The sequence below is a fragment of the Salvelinus alpinus genome, chromosome 2, assembly GCF_045679555.1.
Source record: "Salvelinus alpinus chromosome 2, SLU_Salpinus.1, whole genome shotgun sequence".
In the NCBI taxonomy this organism is placed as follows: domain Eukaryota; kingdom Metazoa; phylum Chordata; class Actinopteri; order Salmoniformes; family Salmonidae; genus Salvelinus; species Salvelinus alpinus.
The window spans coordinates 129,026,933-129,048,524 of NC_092087.1; the positions used below are offsets into that span (position 1 = coordinate 129,026,933).

General features: G+C 45.1%; 1 protein-coding gene across 3 annotated transcripts in view; it reads left to right on the forward strand.

Annotated features, from left to right (window-relative positions):
* LOC139568755 (homeobox protein Meis1-like) overlaps nucleotides 1–21,398 on the forward strand; it is a 37,492-nt gene extending 16,094 nt beyond the window's left edge. The window contains exons 9-13 of one of the 3 annotated variants that reach the window (XM_071390809.1): nucleotides 7,734–7,810; nucleotides 16,123–16,181; nucleotides 17,494–17,583; nucleotides 17,956–18,054; nucleotides 20,293–21,398. In XM_071390809.1, the coding sequence (XP_071246910.1) occupies nucleotides 7,734–7,810; nucleotides 16,123–16,181; nucleotides 17,494–17,583; nucleotides 17,956–18,014 (285 nt within the window). In that variant the 3' untranslated portion in view covers nucleotides 18,015–18,054; nucleotides 20,293–21,398. Of the gene's footprint in view, nucleotides 1–7,733; nucleotides 7,811–16,122; nucleotides 16,182–17,493; nucleotides 17,584–17,955; nucleotides 18,055–20,289 lie in introns of all 3 variants that reach the window. The other 2 variants (XM_071390810.1, XM_071390811.1) reach the window with 2 other exon arrangements.
* The last annotated feature ends 194 nt before the right edge of the window (nucleotides 21,399–21,592 follow it).

The following is a 21,592-nucleotide window of genomic DNA, read 5'->3' on the forward strand; positions in this document are numbered from 1 at the left end:
GGCTGGTTTTCTTCTTGTAATCCGTGATTGACTGTAGACCCTGCCACATACCTCTTGTGTCTGAGCTGTTGAATTGCGACTCGATTTTGTCTCTGTACTGGGACTTAGCCTGTTTGATTGCCTTGCGGAGAGAATAGCTACACTGTTTGTATTCGGTCATGCTTCCGGTCACCTTGCCCTGGTTAAAAGCAGTGGTTCGCGCTTTCAGTTTCACGCGAATGCTGCCGTCAATCCACGGTTTCTGGTTTGGGAATGTTTTAATCGTTGCTGTGGGTACGACATCGTCAATGCACTTCCTAATGAACTCGCTCACCGAATCAGCATATTCGTCAATATTGTTGTTGGACGCAATGCGGAACATATTCCAATCCGCGTGATCGAAGCAGTCTTGAAGCGTGGATTCAGATTGGTCGGACCAGCGTTGAACAGACCTGAGCGCGGGAGCTTGTTGTTTTAGTTTCTGTTTGTAGGCTGGAATCAACAAAATGGAGTCGTGGTCAGCTTTTCCGAAAGGGGGGCGGGGGAGGGCCTTATATGCGTCGCGGAAATTAGTATAACAATGATCTAGGGTTTTTCCAGCCCTGGTAGCACAATCGATATGCTGATAGAATTTAGGGAGTTTTGTTTTTAGATTAGCCTTGTTAAAATCCCCAGCTACGATGAATGCAGCCTCAGGGTGTGTGGTTTCCAGTTTACAAAGAGTCAGATAAAGTTCGTTCAGGGCCATCGATGTGTCTGCTTGGGGGGGAATATATACGGCTGTGATTATGATTGAAGAGAATTCCCTTGGTAGATAATGCGGTCGACATTTGATTGTGAGGAGTTCTAGATCAGGTGAACAGAATGACTTGAGTTCCTGTGTGTTGTTATGATGATCACACCACGTCTCGTTAATCATAAGGCATACCCCCCCGCCCCTCTTCTTACCGGAAAGATGTTTGTTTCTGTCGGCGCGATGCATGAAGAAACCAGCTGGCTGCACCGACTCCGTTAGCGTCTCTTGAGTTAGCCATGTTTCCGTGAAGCAGAGCACGTTGCAATCCCTGATGTCTCTCTGGAATGCTACCCGTGCTCGGATTTCATCAACCTTATTGTCAAGAGACTGGACATTGGCGAGTAGTATGCTAGGGAGTGGAGCGCGATGTGCCCGTCTCCGAAGCCTGACCACGAGACCGCCTCGTTTGCCCCTTTTACGGCGTCGCACAGGGTCGCCGGCTGGGATCAGATCCATTGTATTGGGTGGAAGGCAAAACACTGGATCCGTTTCGGGAAAGTCATATTCCTGGTAGGAACGATGATGAGTTGACGTTAATCGTATATTCAGTAGTTCCTCCCGACTGTATGTAATGAAACCTAAGATTACCTGGGGTACCGATGTAAGAAATAACACATAAAAAAACAAAATACTGCATATTTTCCAAGGAACGCGAAGCGAGGCGGCCATCTCTTTTCGGCGCCGGAAGGAAACAAAATTTAGGAAACAGACCCCTCTGCTTTTTTTCTGCACACAGGGCTCTCCAAAGAAAAGGTAATTATGTGATAGGGTAATGGGACGAAACCCAGGCGTTCAGATTGTTGCCATGCCCACTACATTGTGGGAGGATCCACTGGGATTTGGCGTGTCGTTACCACGTTGAGGGGGATAGGAGGCGGGGTGAGGAGTGAGGGAGGGGTTAGCAAGTTCCCTCCCTCATTTTTTATTAATAATTAGTTTTTTTCCATTTGAGATTTTTTCTTCTTCTCTTAGTTGTGCACAGAATATTGAAGCCTGCGAGTGAGAGGGGAGCCACAGCTTGTAAAAGAGAAACCACCGTGGAACGTGCTGTTTTCTTCACATGTTTTCGCTTCTCTTTTTACAAAGTGTTTCATGTAAAAAGCAAAAACCAACTGGAAGGCATAATCCCTGTTAATGCAATTAGAGGCTAATTTGCCACCCTCTTGCTCACAGATGTGCTGCAATAATAACGCGTGCTTCAACCCTGCAAGCACATTCTACCCAAACCTGAGCAGAAACAGGTGGGAAAGAAGTTGTACTGGGTCGCTAAGCGTACTGTAACTTTGTTTATTGAAGTTGAGGTTTGAATAAATGACAAGTTACCTGTAATTAAAAAACACCCAAATCTGTGAGTTACGGAATGCTTTGGTTACACAGAGGTGAAGAGAACTTCTGAACTGGGGTGGAGATGGCCTAATTCCCGAAACTTAGAGTTCGTAACCCATGCAATGCAGAAACATTTTCTATCCTGCTTTCCTGTCCTCTGGAAAAAGGAATGCCCTCCTAAGCAGAAAAAAGAGGAGTCTGGCTAGCGTTTCACAGGAAGCCCCTGGAATGACCTCATCCCCTCTCGCCCTGGGATCATCAAAGGTCAAAGTTTGACAGGTCATTTGAACCCATTCGTCATTGGTTGTTTATTGCCAGAGCCCCCTTGGATGTTGACGTGCCAATCACCCATGGCAAACTATGGTGTGCCACACAGCAGCCTATACGCTGGCTGGGAATCCCTGTACCATGCCAATGGCAGCCAGCCATCCCCATCCTCCTCCCCGTTCCCCCTCCCCCCGTCTACCCAGAGGCACATTTATAATGCTGTCTTGCCCTGATGTCATTAGATCTGGGACATGAAATGATACAAATTTAACATTGACTATGGCCTGACTGGTCTCTCCTGCCCCCCCCCCCCCTCCCAAAGTCCCTGGACTTCCCAAGCTTGCCCCCATACACACTGTGTATTTACTGGCCTCCCCCCACCCCCAAACCACCCCGACTAGCGCCACTCATGTACGTGTGACGAATCCATCTATCCATATTCATATTTGTAAATTAAATTTAGTCCCGAGACCTACGGTTCCTGATTATACCTTAATTCTATCCAAGCAAGCACTCAGAATCGTTGGCGCCACCCAATTAAAGAATAAAGAACATTACACATGGTGTATAATCACGTCTTGGCTTCTCGGACTAAAAATATGACCCTCCCTTTTTAGCTGAATGCGCCTCTTTGTTGGGGTAGCAATATCTGAAGTTCCTCTTGCCACTGTTTTTAAAACGTTCTTTTAGATCCTTTTTGTTCTCGATGCCCATTTGAGTTATTTGAGTTATTTGAGTTATTTGAGTTCCAGGGAAATATTTGGAGGTAATGAGAAGACGATTATTGGAGTCAGTGGCAATCCAATTCCCTACATAGTGCACTACTAGCCCATATGGCTTTGGTCAAAAGTAGTGCACTATGTAGGGAATAGGGTACCATTTGAGACACATACAAAGAAGGGAGGAGCAGAAAGATGGGGCAGCCAAACAGGATATTTTTAGGAGACCTGTGGGGCATCTGAGTTCATTTATCCAATGCTGGCGCCCCATTGTGTCAGGGCATGGTCTTCGCTCTTTCTCTGGGTCCCTCACCCTGCAGTGAAAACATCATCCATTACCTTTTTGACAGGCCCCCAGGGACCTCCAGGGGCTTGGGACTCAGCGCCCAGCGGGGGTCGCCTTTATTGACCTCCCCAGAAATCCAGCATGTGGTCACATACATCACTGGCTGGGGCCTTTTTCTCTGACAAGGTAAATGGGCAGTGTTTAGTCCCGAAAAGATAATGAGGTGAGGAGAAGAGGGCCGATGGAGCGAGGACATTGGAGGAGATGGGCAGATGGCAGTACACATTGAACGGGGGAAGCTTTAGTTTGATTGGGGGTGCACTAGAGACGAGTTCAGCAGTTAAACCTGACTTGTTGGTGTTGCTCTGCAATCCATCTTTTGTCTTGATTGCTTTCCCCTATAGCAGCTGGACACACATTGGATGCATTTTTGTAGTGTCCCTCTCCTTACCCTTGCCAAAATGCCACAAATGGCAAAATGCTAACAAATCTGAGTTTGTTAAGAGCACTGGATTTTGAATTATTTGTGAAGTTTAGCATTTAGCCTTACTGTAGTTCAATGACACCCCATCTAAAGCTAGGGCTCTCTCCAGGGATGTAGTGTTAAATAAAGATGGGTGAACTCTGCAGATCGAGATGATGGTTCATATCCAGTACGTTTATCCTCCACTATTTCGCCGCTCCTCTCACCTCTCGCCCCGTCCTACTCAGCTGTGTCCGGGTTGTGGGCGCGCTGGACCGACCGCCCTCGGAGCGGCTCCTCACTCCAAATGAGGAGTAATTACAACCTCCTAACAGGTTTACTGGTCCAGTAAACAACATAATCACCCTCCCGAAACTTCTCCTGAATTGGCTGATCGGTTCAGTCGTGAACTCAAAGAGCTCGCAGCTCAAACCCCATTGGCTCACAGCAACCCTTCCCTCCAACCAGCAGGTGTGGAATAGAGTGGCAAGCCAACTTGCCTCCCCTCTTACCCCATAGCCGTGAAATGCCACGTATTCTGTTACTGCTGTTTACTAATGAGATTGGTCAGTAGTAGGTACTCCCACTCATTAGAGGCCCTTGTTTGGGGGATGGGGTTGGTTGACGTGCTCCATCGCTGGGGCTAGCAGCAGAGGAATGTAGCCTGGGGCTTTGGGCCCTGTTGAAGGCCCACATTGGCCTGCCTGCCTGGCTGGATGAATGGCTGCTAGGTGGGAGACTGGTACAGCTGGCCTGTCACCACCTAGGCTGCCTCACAACCCACAGCCCAGCAGCAGCCACTTAGTGGTCGACACCAGGCAAGTCAGGGCCCACTATGTGAGTTGTAGTGTAGTGTGTTGTAGAAGGGTGGAAGAGTGTATGATGTGTTTGTGTGCGCGTGTGTGTGTGTGCGTATGTGTACATTATGTCCGTGTGTGTATGTGTGAGTGCGTACGTACGTGCATGCGTGCATTCTCGCACGTGTGCATGTGTGTGTTTACCAAAGCCCTCTGACCAACACCCCTCCAACACGGACTCTCTCGCCAGTTTGACAGTAAAGCCCCCTTTCCATTTGATGTGATTAGACCCGCCTGCTAGGATCGGCCTGGTTGACGACGCTTCCCTCTGTTGCTGTTAATGTGGTGCTGAAAGGCATGGTGACGAGGTGTTCCCCTCGGAGTGGTCAGGCTGGCTGGAAGTGGAGCGGGAGGGAAATAGAGGCCTGTTGACTGTTGGTATTCTCGGTATCCCATGCTAACAGTTGAGTAGAAGTGACATTCATTTTCAGGCAGAGTCAATTGTGTTAGAAGCTAAGGCAAGTTACGTTCATTTTCAGGTAGAGTTAGTTGTTTTGAATTCTAAGCCAAGTTATATTCATTTTCAGGTAGAGTTAGTTGTTTGTAAAAGCTAGTTGCTTGGAAGACAAGACAAGTTACTTTCAGTTTCAGGTAGAGTCAGTTGTTTGTTCATTCTAAGCCAAGTTAGGCTCATATTCAAGTTAGTTGTGTGGAAGCTAAGCCAAGTTACATTCATTTTCAGGTTAGTTGTTTCAGCTAATCCTTAGCCCAGCTCTGTTGCCCCTGAGTATTTGTGTTGCTCTGCACTACTTTTTTTGCTGTTGGTGTCTTCTGTCTCCTTGGAGATTTGGTGTCTGTTAGCCATTCACCTGGAGGGCATGGTTTCATTCTGTCCCAGCATGCTAGAGAGCAGTTCTTGCCTGAGCATGGAGTGGCTGCTAGCTGGCGGCAGACCTGTGTCGCCATTCATGTCAGAGTGCTCCGAGTATAATGTCCCTATAGGCACAAATCTAGGATCAGCTTTAAATGCTATAATCCTAATGGTAATCGTTATAGTGAAGAATCACAAACTGACCTTGGATCAGCGTTGAGAGGCAACTTCATCTTCCTTGTGTCAGAGCCAAGGGTCATGTCCAGTAGGGAGAAAGCTTTTGAAACAGAGCAAAAAGGGGAGATACTGAACTCGTCCAACATGGACACATATTTTACGTTTTCGGTTGCAATGCGTTTTTCCACAGTGTACCCTACTGAACAGGACCCAGGCCTCAGTGCTGATTACAGGGTTGGGGATGGCCCGGCCTTAACTCTGGGGTGGTTAGCTCTGGGTCGGTTAGAGCCGCTAGTCCTTGCTAACAGGATTATAATTCATAATGAGCGGGTGGGTCGGGATTGGGGCCCAGAGTGGAAACTCTGAAATTAGGCCTGAGGTTACCAGCCTTTCCTATGTGTGTGTGTGCGGGAGTGTGTGTACGTGCATGTGCATGTGTGTGACTGTGCTTTCACTTTTGTGTTCTGGGAAGATGTTATGGTATCTTAACTTGTTTTTCCTCATGAATGTCATTGTAGAGATTGGTTCAAGGCAAGGTTTTTTTCAAATTGTCTCATAAATGTTTTGCTGCTATTTTTCCTTCTCTTAGTTGATAGAATTATCCACGTTATTCAGGAACAAAGGCCACTTGGAGGAACAGACAGCGAGGGACAATTTGATGAGGCGACACTGAGATTATCACTTTCTGTGGCGAATTAGACTCCGTTTAGGCCAATTACCTACAATCAAATCACATGGAAAGAGGGAAAGGCATCCATTACCAATTGATTCAGCGTCAATGGAAAAAAAACTCAGTAACATCAAAGACCCTCTCCCTGTCGCCACAGAAAAAGGATGTGGTCGATAAATATTCTCCAGGTGTAAAGTGTGTCATTTCTAGCTTTGTGCCTATGTGGAATTGGCCTGCAGGTGTATGGCATCTCAGATGGTTTGAACTGGTCACAGTGGAGGTCTGATTTCTAATGTTAAATAGCATTAGATGTCTTTTTTTTTTTTTTTCATTGAACCTTTATTTAACTAAGGCAAGTCAGTTAAGAACAAATTCTTATTTACAATGACGGCCTACACCGGCCAAACCCAGACGATAACGGGACAATTGTGCGCTGCCCTATGGGGACTCCCAATCACGGTCGGATGTGATACAGCCTATGAAGGGTTGGGACAGTAGATGTTCTGACCTTTTCCTCTTCTGGTCAATCCATAGTTTGACCTCCTTTCCTATATCGTAGCTCCCTTATTCTCACTGACTTGACAGGTCTGGAGATGGTTGAAAGCTATAGGCTTGGTTTAGTTACTGACATAGTGCTCCCCTATCCAGTTCTTTCAGATTAGGGAGTAGGAGTGGAAAGTAAATAGAAAAGGGAGCGCTGTTAAATGCATTGGGATTCTTCCCGTGTGACTTACACTCCCATCTCTACACACACGCGTACACACACGCGTACACACACGCGTACACACACGCGTACACACACGCGTACACACACACACACACACACACACACACACACACACACACACACACACACACACACACACACACACACACACACACACGCCTGTATCTATTTCCCCCCACTGCTAAGAGAACCAGCTCAACCTACTCTAGGGCGTATCAGGAGCTTTTGTGTGTGTGTGTGTGTGTGTGTGAGAGCTTGTGTGTGTGTGTGTGTGTGTGTATGTGCAAAGCACTAGTATCACCCCTAATTAATATAGCTGTTTCTTCACTCGGGTAAACTCTTTAATTGGCTCACACACACACACACGCACACGCACACGCACACGCACACGCACACGCACGCACACGCACACACACACACACACACACACACACACACACACACACACACACACCGTTAATTATGATTCCATCTCATATTGCCCTAATGAGTCTTTGGAGCCACACCTCCGTTTGTTCGCGCTAATTAGCAGCTGCCGCTGCTAGCACAGCCACAACAACACAAACAACACAAAAGCCGTTTTTTGGTTTTCTTTCAGTTACTATTTCCTTTATATTCATAATGTTCTTTCTTTTTCTTTTTCTCGTTGAAACAGCATCCTTACCCTTCGGAAGAGCAGAAGAAACAACTGGCCCAGGACACGGGGTTAACGATCCTACAAGTCAACAATTGGTGAGTTGGATTGGGGTTGTTTGGTGTCTGCATGTGTTTACATGGCAGTAATACTTAGGCCGCGTCTTAAATGGCAACCTATTCCCCATAGGGCTCTGGTAAAAAGCAATGCACTATATAGGGAATGGGATGCCGTTTGGGATGCTGCCTTAGTTAGTTTACTCCACCCCAGGCAACCTGCGTCTAATGATCTGAATGATTAATTCCTCTGGGAACACCCGAAAATATCCCGCCTTGGCTTCAGTTAATTGGAATGAGAGGAAACCTGTGGAATAGTTCCAGTGTTGCGGCGTGCATTTACTACAGTATTTACTAGTCTGAAAGAAGAAAGTAGGACATTTCACTGTACTTTGATCTCTTTTATGAATAAATATCCACAGTTATTAAGTATGAGGTAATAGGCTGCAATGTGTTTAATTCTGGCTGGTTATGGAGGCAAAACATAGACAAGAATGATGATTCAACCAACTCTACGAAAAATCTCAATCTTCACATGTACAGATGTACAGACATCCTATCCAATTGAACCCTAGCCTAGGCGAATATACGCAGCAATATACATGAGCAAATACAGAATACAGAAAATGCAATCGATGGTTTATGGATTAACTCTACACCATTCCAACTACTGTTTAGCCTTTATATGCATGCACTATGCACAGTATTTCCCAATATGCATCTGTCAAAATGAATACCCACAGAACAATCCTCTGTCAATTCTAAAGCTGTTGTATGCGCTGATCATTTGCCTATGAACCGGAGTTATACTGTGAGCACTGAGGCGGTGTGCACTAGTAGGACGTGCACTGTGTGCAGCTCACCCTGCACTATCAGCTCAGACATAAATATCACTGTCATGTCTACCTCTGATAAGCCTCCCAGTAAAGCGATAAAAACAATCACGAATCCCAAAAGTGCTAAAAATAGCCCACATTAACATATGTAGCCTACCCTAATGACATTCATCACTATTGCAGTTGTTCCATGTATATTATAACTTTTTTTATTACAATTTGTATTGTTTATATTTCAGTCAATAGTCATGGTGCTCCCCGATGGTCATTCCACCCCACCACACCCCCTCAATAGTTTTTACTCTGCCTCCACCTCAATGAACATTTATTTATTCATCGCTGCCACAGTTGTTACTATGTTTATAGTGCTATTTCTATTTCTATCGTTGTTGTTTTATTGCCATTTTCATTATTTTATTTCACTAAGTCCTGCATGTTGAAGCGCGAAGCCTAAGATTTTTACTGTACCCTGCAATCCCACCTGCAACCCTGTACACGTGACTATTAAACACTGCATCTTAATCCGAATCTGAAACAAGGTTCATGAAATCGATAACTTGCTCGTAACAGATAACATTCATTGATTGACTATCTCTGAAACTCACTTAGATAATACCTTTAGTTATACCGTGGTAGAAATACATGGTTTCAACATCTTCAGAGGAGACAGGAATGCCACTGGTGGAGGTGTTGCCGTTTATGTTCAGAGTCATATTCCTGTAAGGCTTAGAGAGGATGTCATGTCAAAGGCTGTAGAAGTAATGTGGCTACAGGCTCACCTGCCTCAACTAAAGCCCATTGTTGTGGGAAGCTGCTATAGACCACCAAGTGCTAACAGTCAGAATCTGGATAATATGTGAGAAATGCTTGATAATGTAGGTGATATCAACAGAGAGGTCAATTGTTTTGGGTGATGTAAATATTGACTGGCTTCCATCAAGCTGCCCACTCAAGAAAAATCTTTAAACTGTAACCAGTGCCTGCAACCAGGTTTAGGTTATCAGTCAACCTACCAGGGTATTTACAAACATCACAGGAAGGAAATCATCCACATGTATTGATCACATCTTTACCAATGCTGCAGAAATCTGCTCTTAAGCAGTATCCAAATCCATCAGATGTAGTGATCATAATACTGTATAGTATATCTAGGAAAACAAAAAATCAACATGAATTATAAAGCAACATTAGTTATACTACCAAGAATAGCAAAGCACCCTTTACTGGCTCAAACAGCCGACCAATCAGTCTGTTACCATTTCACAGTAAAGAAATGAACAACATATTTTCAGCACACTTATAGGGAAGGGCATTCGACATGTACGGCACTTAAACAAATGACTGATGATTGGCTGGGAGAAATTGAGAATATAAAGATTGTGGGAGCTGTTTTTTAAGACTTCAGTGCAGCTTTTGACATTATCAATCATAATCTGCTGCTGGAAAATTGTGTGTGTTATGGATTTACATCCCCTGATATATTGTGCATCGAGAGTTACGTGTCTAACAGAACACAGAGGGTGTTCTTTAATGGAAGCCTCTCCAACATAATTCAGGTAAAGTCAGGCAATCCCCAGGGCAGCTGCCTAGGGCCCTTACTTTTTAAAATCTTTACTAATGACCTGCAACTGGCTGATGACTCAACACTATACATGTCAGCTACTGAAATGACTGCAACACTTAACAAATAACTGCAGTCAGTTTCAGAATGTGTGGCAAGAAATTTGTAAGTTAGTCCTAAATATTTCAAAAACTAAAAGCATTGTATTTGGGAAAAATCATTCACTAAACCCTAAACCTCAACTAAATCTTGTAATGAATCATGTGGAAATTGAGCAAGTTGAGGAGACTAAACTGCTTGGAGTAACCATGGATTGTAAACTGTCATGGTCAAAACACATTGATGCAACAGTAGCTAAGAGGTCTGTCCATAATAAATTGCTGCTCTACCTTCTTAACAACACTATCAAGGCATGTCCGACAGGCCCTAGTTTTGTCGCACCCGGACTGCTGTTCAGTAGTGTGGTCAGGAGCCACAAAGAGGGACTTAAAATTGGCCCAGAACAGGGCAGCACGGCAGGCCCTTAAATGTACACAGAAAGCTAACATTTATAATATGCATGGCCCAAAGTAGAGGAGAGTTCGACTTCATCACTACTTGTATTTGTGAGAAGTATTGACATCTTGAATGCACCGAGCTGTCTTTTTAAACTACTAGCACACAGCTCAGACACCCATGCATACTCCACAAGACATACCACCAGAGGTCTATTCACAGTCCCCAAGTCCAGGACAAACTATTGGAGGCGCACAGTACTAAATAGAGCCATGACTACATGGAACTCTATTCCACGTCAAGTAACTCGTGCAAGCAGTAAAATCTGATTTAAAAAACGAATAAAAATACACCTTATGTTACAGCGGGGCCTGTGAAGAGACACACACACAGGCACAGACACACGCATACACACACATGACAACATACGCACTATACACACACTTACACATGGATTTTGTGTTGTAGATATGTGGTAGTAGAGTAGTGGCCTGAGGGCACACACTTAATGTGTTCTGAAATCTGTAGTGAAATGTAATGTCATGTTTTTAATTGTATATAACTGCCTTAATTTTGCTGTAACCCAGGAAGAGGGGATCCATAATAAATACAAATACAAGCGCCACAAAGATCTGAAATCTCAAACTCGCTCCTCCCTGAATAGTGCAGTAATAATTAGCAAAAACTAGTGAAGATGGCCCCGCGGTGTGCCACACTGCCATGGTTATTGGGCGGAAGGTAATGGCTCACACAGAGAGGCCAGGTGCTGTAGCCAGGTAGAGAGGAGAACCCAGCGTGTTCCTGCACACTCAGCTGCAATCAGCACTTATGCCTGCCTGGGTCCTGTTCAGTCAGGCATACCGTAGAAAAATGTCTTACAATGAAAAGAAAAATCTGCATTGTTTATTGGACAGTTCACAGTAGTACCTTCCCGTTTCACTCTGTTTCAAAACTCATACAGAAAGGACATGTGCTGTAGCCAGGTAGAGCGGAGAACCCAGCTTGTTGCTAGTGCACACTCAGCGGCACACTTTTCCTCTTTCAAGGACGGTGAGGTCGTGAAACATTGTGTGTGTTCCAAATGGCACCCTATTCCCTTTATACTGCACTACTTTTGACCTGTGCCCCATGCACTACTTTTGACCATTAGGCTCTGGTCAAAAGTCGTGCACTATATAGGGAATAAGGTGCCATTAGGGACACAATCAGGATAGGCTCTCAGGGGCGTTGGTTAGCTGCTCAACCTAGCATGCAGGTAGTAGTACCACACAGGCCCCATGGGAATCAGGGGTGTGAGAGAGGTGGGGTGGGGAATGGAGCGAGAGGAAGAATATAAATAGAGGGGTAGATAGGATGTTTGCACATTCTGGATGGGTGGTGAGGGGTGGGGTATGGGAAATATTGTTTCATTTGATGGAGATTGATGACTTCTCCTGCTATTAGTGTAGCAGCAATGCTAATATTGTGTCATCTATTATTTGTCTGTAACCGTGGTAACTTGGCTGGCGAGCTGATTTTCAGAGGGAGTCCAGGTTTTTCTCTTGTATTATGCTGAGAAATACAAATGAATTTGCAAGTTTAGCCAACTTTGCTTTCAGAAAACTGCAAATGAGGCCTTCTTGTTGGTGTCTCTCCCATGTATGCTTTTAAATGGACTTGTGCGTGTGTGTGTGTGTGTTTCTATGTTCTACCAGTATCTGTGTGTGTCTGTCTGTGTGTGGAGAGATGGCGGGTTCACAGTTTAGTTAATGGAAACACTCCTCTGAGTTTGGCGAGAGGCACCCACTGAGGGTAGTAAGGGGGGTAAGGGGGGTTTAGTGATGAGGTAATGGCCTCCCACTGTTCAACAACAGAGCCTAATGTTGCCGTGGGGAGTTGTAGGCGACCCCCGCGTATGTCCTTTTCGTTAAAAGCACCAACCTTTGAATCACACACACACACACACACACACACACACACACACACACACACACACACACACACACACACACACACACACACACACACACACACACACACACACACACACACACACACACACGTACTGTTCTTGGAATCGCCGGCTGCGGTGGAACGTTACAGATATTCGAGCGTGTGTGTAGGAATTCAGAGCCGTTTGGCCTCTCAACTCAGCGGCTAGCGCTGACGTTTTTTCTCCCATTTTTTCTATGTCCTCTCTGGAATTTATGTGGTGGAAAAAGTACTACATTGTCATACTTGAGTTAAAGTCAAGATACCTTAATAGAAAATGACTCAAGTAAAAGTGGAAGTCACCCAGTGAAATACTACTTGTGTAAAAGTGTAAGAGTATTTGGTAAAAAAATATACTTAAGTATCAAAAGTAAAAGTATAAAATATTTCAAATTCCATATACTGTATTAACCAAAGCAGGCGACACCATTTTCTTGTTTTTTAATATTATGGATAGACAGGGGCACACTCCAACACTCCAACACAATTTACAAACAACGCATGGGTGTTTAGTGAGTCCGCCAGATCAGCGGCAGTAGGGACGACCATGGATGTTCTCTTGGTAAGTGTGTGAATTGGAGCATTTTCCTGTGCTGCTAAGTTTTCAAAGTAGTTTTGGGTGTCAGGGAAAATAATGTATGAGTAAAAAGTACATTATTTTCTTTAGGAATGTAGTGAAGTAAAGGTAAAAGTTGTCAAAAATATAAATAGAAAAGTAAAGTACAGATACCACAAAAAACTACTTAAGTAGTACTTTAAAGTACTTTTACTTAAGTACTTTACACCACTGATTTAAATGAAGCAGCAGCACAGTCTATTTCCTCGACATACACATGCATTGCATAGTCATCGTTCAATTGACATTGCTGTTAGTGCCTTGAATATACTGTACATGCACGGGCTCGTTTGTCAGTCACATACTAAGTGCAGTAGGATAGGTTGCGGAGAGGTTGTGGCGAGGTTGCCGAAGCGTTTAAGTCCCCCCTACCTCATAACAGGGCCATATGCTGATTGGAACAGGTGAGAAGGGGGGGTGATGTCAATGACGTTTTCACGGCAAACAGCTGGACTGGTTTATTCAAACACACCCAAGGGCGGGCGTGCAAGGGGGGAGTTGGGGGGGACCGAGGGGGAGGGTAGGGGGGGTTAGGGGGAAGCTGACCTGAGAATGACACCCGGGGAGGTGGGTTTAGGGGCCATTTTACGACCAGGGGAGCCCAGACTGGAGGGGAGCGCTCGTTTATTTTAATCCTCACAGGAGAGGCGTTTCACCGTGCTGAGGCTCTGCAGCCTGCAGTGGACGAGAACAGATGCCGCCGCATCAAATTAGCTAAAGGAGGATACTTCAGTTGTTGGGGTTGCTCTTTCTTGAGGGCATTACTTTAAACAGAAAATGCTTTTCGAGCTGTGTTTTTATGTGTACATTTGATGGTGGTTGGTGGTGAGGTAGTATTTATAAAGTTGTGGATCAGGGTTGGGGTCAATTCCAGTTCAATTCAGGGAGTGAAAGTAAAGAGAAGGCTTTTCAATGCAATAGTTCCTGAGATGATTGAATTGAAATGGAATGGACCCTAACCCTATTGTGGATACCCTGGCTGTATCTAGAAGTGCTTACTTCACTACATGCTAAGCGTACAAGTTCATATCACACAAAGCCGTCGTAAACTAATGTTTTTCTTCAGAAAAACAACGCTTTTCAAAAGTGGAGGGTTTTTACAACACGTCTAGTCAGAAGAATAGGCCTCTATTGTGGGAGTGGGAGCCAGAGAGGGGTGGATGGTCGCACTTATTGTGCGGTGGGAAGCGGAGGGCTGAAGCAGGGCCATAAACGCAGTCCCATGGTGTGAAGGGTTCGCGGAGGGGTGAAACTTTTAACTCCCTAACAGAGGACGCAGCCTTGGCCGCGCCACATGGCGCTCTATTCCCCCTTTCATTGGCTGCTTAAAGGGCGGAGCTAGGGGGTGTGTGGTGGTGCCCGGGCTCTCACACAAACAGTGCGCCCCACAGCCTCTGCACCCCTTTCTCTCCCTCTATCTCTCTCTCCTTTGAGACCCCTAACACTACATACCACCCCTGTGCTCCCCACCATGATTCGTCACAGTATCATCAAGGAAATGTCCTTCTTGTGGTTTTTTGTGGAAGCACTCTGGCCTAAGGGACTTTGCGCCTCATTTGTCAAGGCTTTGTTGATATGAAAGTGATTGGTTCCCCTTTATTTTTATGGTTCAATCACCCAAAACATCACCTAATAGCCATAATTTAATGTCTGATAGATATACAGTATGTTATTACACTGAAAAAGCATGCAGCTCTAGAAAGGCTTCATCCTATGACTCGGTTTTCTAGTTCAGTTTGGGCCTCTTCTCCTCACTTCTCTCTTAGTATCTTCTTCTCCCCCTCATCTTCACCCCCCCCCACTCCTCCTCCCACTCCTCCGCCCCCCCCTGCCGCCCCCTGCTTCTGCCTTTTTTCGGGCCCTGCTGAAAGGAGTGTTGTGGCTTTTGTTTCCCTGAAAAGGAAACCCGTTCCTCCCCTTTTCTCTTCTCTCTTTTTTTCCGAAGAAAAAGATGAAATGGAACCATCCCGCCAGGGGTAAAAAGGCAGGGGGACATAAATCAAGTTGGAACCACTGAGCTTTCACTCCCTGGGTCGGCAGGGGTCACGGGGCGGGTTCACAAGGCTTTAGGCTGAGCAAGACCAGAGTGCTCCTCTGCCGAGGGCGCTGGGTCACGGGGCCGCCAGGGTCAAAGGTCAGGGATCATGCATACCAGAATGATGGCTTTCAAGAGCACAATTATACTTAGAGGGGACGTGTATGAATGTAGGACAACTCTCTGCAAACATTGCTATTCCGTAATGCACCTAAGGTATCCCACAGCAGAGAGATTTAGTTGTATGAGCTTTGTTTGGATGTGTGCTAAGGGGATGGTACACTAAAAAGCTATACTAGTATTTGAGGACTTTACTTAATTAATCAGTGCTTGGTGTATTTTATGTAATGAAAAGCTAAATAGAATTTTGCTGTGACATGAAATGTTTTGGACTTAAAGGACCAACATTTTCAGAGACAGTATATCAAGTGTCTACTGTATTGGTGGATATCAAAGAAGTGTATGCTTCCACCAGCAGCGGCCATTTTCTATGAACTCATAGATATTCTAGGTGTTTGGTTTGATAAGAATCACAGTTACTGTCCAAGAAGCCATTTTTCTCTTTGAAAGCCACAGTTTGAGAGGAAGTCGAGGTTTCCACGTTCTTTTAGTGAAGTGTAGACCAGATGCCTGGACAACGTCAGGCAACCATCGCTGACAGCGAGCATTTTTTTTCTTCTCGTAACGCCAAAGTCGAATGAATGCTTCTCCTCTGTGGTCCCAAAACAGTACATTGAAATCATATGCTGCTCGCCAGGCCTCATTTATAACGTGTTGCTGTCTTCTCTCTCCTCCACTGCCCTCCCCCATTCCCTCCCTCCCTCATTCCCTCTCTTTCAGGTTCATCAACGCGAGACGAAGAATTGTACAGCCCATGATCGACCAGTCCAATAGAGCAGGCAAGTCTCCCGTCAAATTTGAGTGGTTTCAATTCATGTGGTAAAGTTGTTTCAATTCATGTGGTAAAGTTGTTTCACTTCAAGTCAACGCAGGAATATGAACTCGTCAAGTAAACAGGTCAACATAGATAAAAATACATCTTAAAACGTCTCAACTTTTTTACATGAATTAAAACATAAATTAATCTGTTGTGAACTTCTCCTGCTACTATCTCCAGTCTTGCCCCTTCTGGTCTTCGATGTGTTTAACTGAACGGACGGACGGGCTTAACTACGGGAGTGAAGGGCCACTAAAACCCAGAGGATTAGCCCAGACAAAGACGCTAATCACTTTGACTAGCCAGTCCATTGAAAGTTTAACCTTGGATTAAAAACAAACAAGGAGCAAAAGTGAAACTGAAGCTAAAATATGACCAGTTGTTTTCCTTTGCTTTTTAACAAATTGAAATTTAATTTCAGAATTAAAACTTTTTGATAAAAAAACACATTTTGTCTACTGTAAAAAGTTGTTGAGTGGGACTTTGGTTTACTTCATTAGTCTCTCTCTCTTCCCCCCCCCCCTCTCTCTCTCTCTCTCTTCCTCTCTCTCCCTCTCTGCTAAAGACAGAGCAGTCCCCTGGCACATGCCTTGTTTTGGAGCTGCTGTAAAATTTATGACCTGTGATGAGGGTTAGGGGTTAGGGTTGCATTAGGGGAACTCTGTAAAGTTCAAAGACGGACCGAGGAGCTTGAACTGTTGCTCCGGCTCATGTAACCAGAACCAGCTTCTCTACCTGAGGCTGCCTACACTTTATGATATGAGGGAGACAGAAAGCCGAATCACAGCCCCTTCCTCTGCCACTAATTGTTCCATAAGCGATTGTGGATGGATTAAATAGTAACCTGGTGGAAAAGTAGTTCCTTAATTACGTACAAAAATCATGGTTAATCGGTTCGCTTAAAGGCGTGTTTAATGAGTCAAAGTGTTGTTATAAGTTACTTATCTCTGTGTATATCGAGGTAATTACGTTCAAGTTGCCAGAACAGTAATCTATTTACTGATATCAAGTTGCTCTTTCACAGCATAGGCCATAAGGACAACTTGATATGAACTCTTACCAATACATACGAAGTCATTTGTTAGTAATTAAGCCTGATGATGAAGAAAATTACCTCCCAAATAATCTTGTAATTAGAGGATAATAGTGAGAGAATAATGAGGACAGACCAATCCGGGAGAGGGAACGTATTCTGGGGGCGCACCGGTAATTAAAACTTATGCAATATTCTAATTAGCATTTCCTTCTGTCTCGGCCTGTGTTTTTTTCGCCAGTGACTGGAGGAGGGCCCTACACCCCAGATGGTCAACCAATGGGAGGGTTCGTTATGGACGGCCAGACACACATGGGAATCAGACCACCTGGTAAAGACTCCTATCTCTTAACTCCTACGTCTCAGACACACACATACACACACGTACACACATGCACATATGCACACATGCACGCACACACACACAAACACACACTAACTTTTGAGTCCCTCAAAACACGCGCCATGGACCTGACTGGTTCCCATTCCCCCCTCCCCTGTCACAGTATAATTTACTCACCCTATCTCCCCTGCCCTCCCTCTCCCCCTACAGTCTTGACCAGGTGTGACCGGTCACATTGCAATATTTGCATTGCCTGACCTCACTGACCCATATAATAAGTCTTTGTCCTCTTTATCTCTGTCCCCCTTCTCTTCCCCCATCCTCACAACTCTCTAATGTGTCCCTCTTCTCTCCCCGTAGGGCCCATGGGTGGGATGGGCATGGGTATGGGCGTGGAGGGACAGTGGCACTACATGTGACCCCTTGCGGACTTAAGCACAGAGCCTAAAGGGACGCACTGTAAGTATCAACCATCCACATTAATGTAGACTTGTTTAGAAATATATTCTATTCGTATTTACAATAAAAGGGACTCCAAAATATCAATCCGTGATTTACCATTCATTTCTATCGGGCACAAAATACTCTTAAACACAATCAAAACGAAGTCACAAGCTTGATGTAATCATCGCGTACTAGGAATATGGGACGAAATACTAAACTTTTGACTACTTTAATACACATATAAGTGAATTTGTCCCAATACTTTTGAACTTCTAAACGGCTCACCCGATATGGATGACAATACCCTCGAATTAAAGCTGACAGTCTGCACTTTAACCCCATGTTCATTGTATCATTTCAAATCCAATGTGCTGGAGTAGAGAGCCAAAACAACAAAAAAAATGTGTCACTGTCCCAATACTTTTCGAGCTCACAGTATCATGAAGAATGTATAAGGCATGCATACTAAGTGGTATGCTAGCACGGACACACAGAGGAAAAGTCTACTGTACATAAATGCGGCATTAAGCTACTGCCACATTGCAGCAGGATGAAAAGGCTGGCAAAAGCTAATTGACTTTGTCTAAATTAAATATGTATACGCCAGTGGCGTGACCAATTGATTTATTTGACTGGTCATGTGGACAGCAATAACGACCTTTCATTGCTCCCGCTTCTCACACGCACTGTGGGAAAGGACTTGTTATGGCTGTCCACTGTCAAAGGGTCAACCATCGAAAAAAAGAGAGCGTAGTCTACTTCTCAGATGTGCATATTTGATGTTTGTTTAGAAACAACCAAAGGGAATTCTCGATGAGAAACCATAGGAAAACCATAGTGCTAACGACTTTGTCACGTGAAAATTGTTAATGGGGCAGGAGGTGGCATCCGAAATCCTATGGGAACAGAAGTAAGACGGACATAGACCAAGAGTCAATCTTCCTCTGCCGTCTATTGAGTGATGGTGGCATCCAGCTCCCTCACAGTTACATTTCGGCCTTATCGAGTGGCTAATTAAGGTAAAGTTCTCAAAGATTGCGGGGTCAATTAATCATAAGAGATATTCTTTTACGTCCCATTGATTGAATTTATTGTTAACGAGGGACATAAAATGGTTTCCCTCCTCTTAGTTGATTAAGAGCTCCAGTTCCTTCATAAGATATTTTCATTAAGCCCGGCGAATGGGGAAGATTAAGCGAGCCGCTTACGGCCGAGACCGGAGAGAGACTCGAGACTCGGCGGGTTTTTCTAATACGGTCACTCGGCGACATTACTTCGAACCAAAGTCAATTAAAGACTCCTCAGAAGGAGCATTACGGTTTCTTCCCCTTGCGATTATCGAGCTTATGGGTCCTTGGGAAACAATGCACCTGTCAGTTTGGATCCAAAGCAAGCCATGCAGAAGCCCCCGGACCCCTCTGCACTGCAGAAAGGACTGTTCCCTGGTCGTTTGGCCCCCTTCTTTCTTTTCTTCTTATTCCGCAAAATTAGCCAAGGCTGGGCAAAATCGTCATTTTCCCTTCCCAGACAATAGGCGATTACGAGCCCACAAATTAACGAGCGTACAGGATTATTTCCCCCCCGTACAAAATGTTTCTCTCTACCCAGAAACCCCCTCAGGCATCCTTTGGTGAACTTCCTCACTGACCCCTGTGCGTCGCCCTAACACCGCTGGAGGCCATTGTTTAAAGGAGCCTCTCCGCCAATTATTCGGCCGAGGTTTGCTAACATCCATCCGAGGGGTCAGGGTTGCCATCTTTTGAGGGGAGGACCGGTAAAGGAACTCAGGAGAAAGAAAGAAAACGAAAGAGAAGAAAGAGAAAATAAGGCTTCGGGGGCGTTTAGCCTCTGCTCTCCATCGGGAAGTAGCGCCTGTTGATTGGGTCCCCTGGTGTCAGTGAAACAGAATGGGTCAGCCACGCTGCTCTCTTGCTCAGCCGCAGAGTGCTGCACTCTAGCCGGCTCTAAATTGCTCGACCAATGGCCTCTTTTTCCTCCCTCCTCCTCCCCTTTCCTTCATGAACACTGATCTAAGAGTTAGTGGGATAGGTGTAATCCATTTGTCCCGACATGTCACCCCATTGTAGTGCCGCTTCACTGCACACAACACAACTGCTTCACATTACCTATTCTTTATGTATAGTACATGTCTCTGTGGGAGTTAAAGTAACACTACACAGTTTTTTTTTGCTAAAGTAACTTGTACACACTGGTGTTGTTTTCAATTTTACTCATTGTTTGTTTTCCCAGCAGAACTGCCAGGTATTCCCGAGGACGGCGTGTCCCATGGCGGTCGGATCAGCACGGATATGGGCATCGCTCTGACCTCCACTGGTGCCCCTACCCTACCCTACCCTCACACCAACCAGCCCCACCGCTGGGGCAGGATCTCTCAGTGTTGCCCCTCCCTCCGTGACTCTTCCGTGACCCAGCGATATCGATTGCGCTGGTGCCCAGCCCAAACATACCACCATCACCTGACTGTTTGTCAGTAGGGCTGGTGCCCCCCCCCCCCCCCCCTTTTCCAACTCCCCCCATTTCCTTCAAGTGGTCCAGTCTGAGTAGCCACTGTTGCTGAACCACCACCATGACTATGAGAGGCCTTGGAAACCCCCTCATGCCTTGTGAGGACTTCTGACGTTGTGAGGACTTCTGACATTGTGAGGACTTCTGACGTTGTGAGGACTTCTGACGTTGTGAGGACTTCTGACGTTGTGAGGACTTCTGACGTTGTGAGGACTTCTGACATTGTGAGGACTTCTGACGTTGTGAGGACTTCTGACGTTGTGAGGACTTCTGACGTTGTGAGGACTTCTGACGTTGTGAGGACTTCTGACGTTGTGAGGACTTCCCTTCTGGCTACAATTACTGGAGCTCTCCAGTGGATACTTCAATACTCTATTCATTCAACCAATACAAACAAACACTTAGTCCTTCACTTTTCCCCCCTCTGCTGCATTGCATGGACAGTTATAGAGGGTGAAGATACTCTTGTCTTGGCAGTGGACTTGTACCAAGAGAAGAAGCCGATGTCTGTATTTACTGGGGGGTCTTTTTAAAACAACAAACACCCTGGAAACCATTCTTTTTTTTTTATATAATGAAATTGTTGTAATTGTGGAAAATTACAATAAGGTGAGGCAATAGTGTCCTGTTTACAGTTTTACCACAAACTCTCTACGGACAAGTAACGATAACTATTGCAAGTTCTCTGGTATTGCTTTGCCGTACTCTGCTGTTTTTCAAAAAAGGACTCGACTTGTCTAATTCACACTATGTGTGTGAGTCTTTTTTCATAGACTTTTATCTCCTAACCCCACGAATCTCTTTGCGTTTGAAAATAAAAAGAACTTACAGGACCAGTTTCTCTCAGTTTGCTGTATGAACACAGAAAGGAACCATTTCAATGCTTTGAGGTCCTGTCACACAATTGATATTATGTGGTAAAGAGCGTTGTAACACTTACGTAACTAGAGTGTAATTACAGATTTCCTTGCTACAGGTAGCCTATAAGAGTAGTAATTACAGATTTCCTTGCTACAGGTAGCCTATA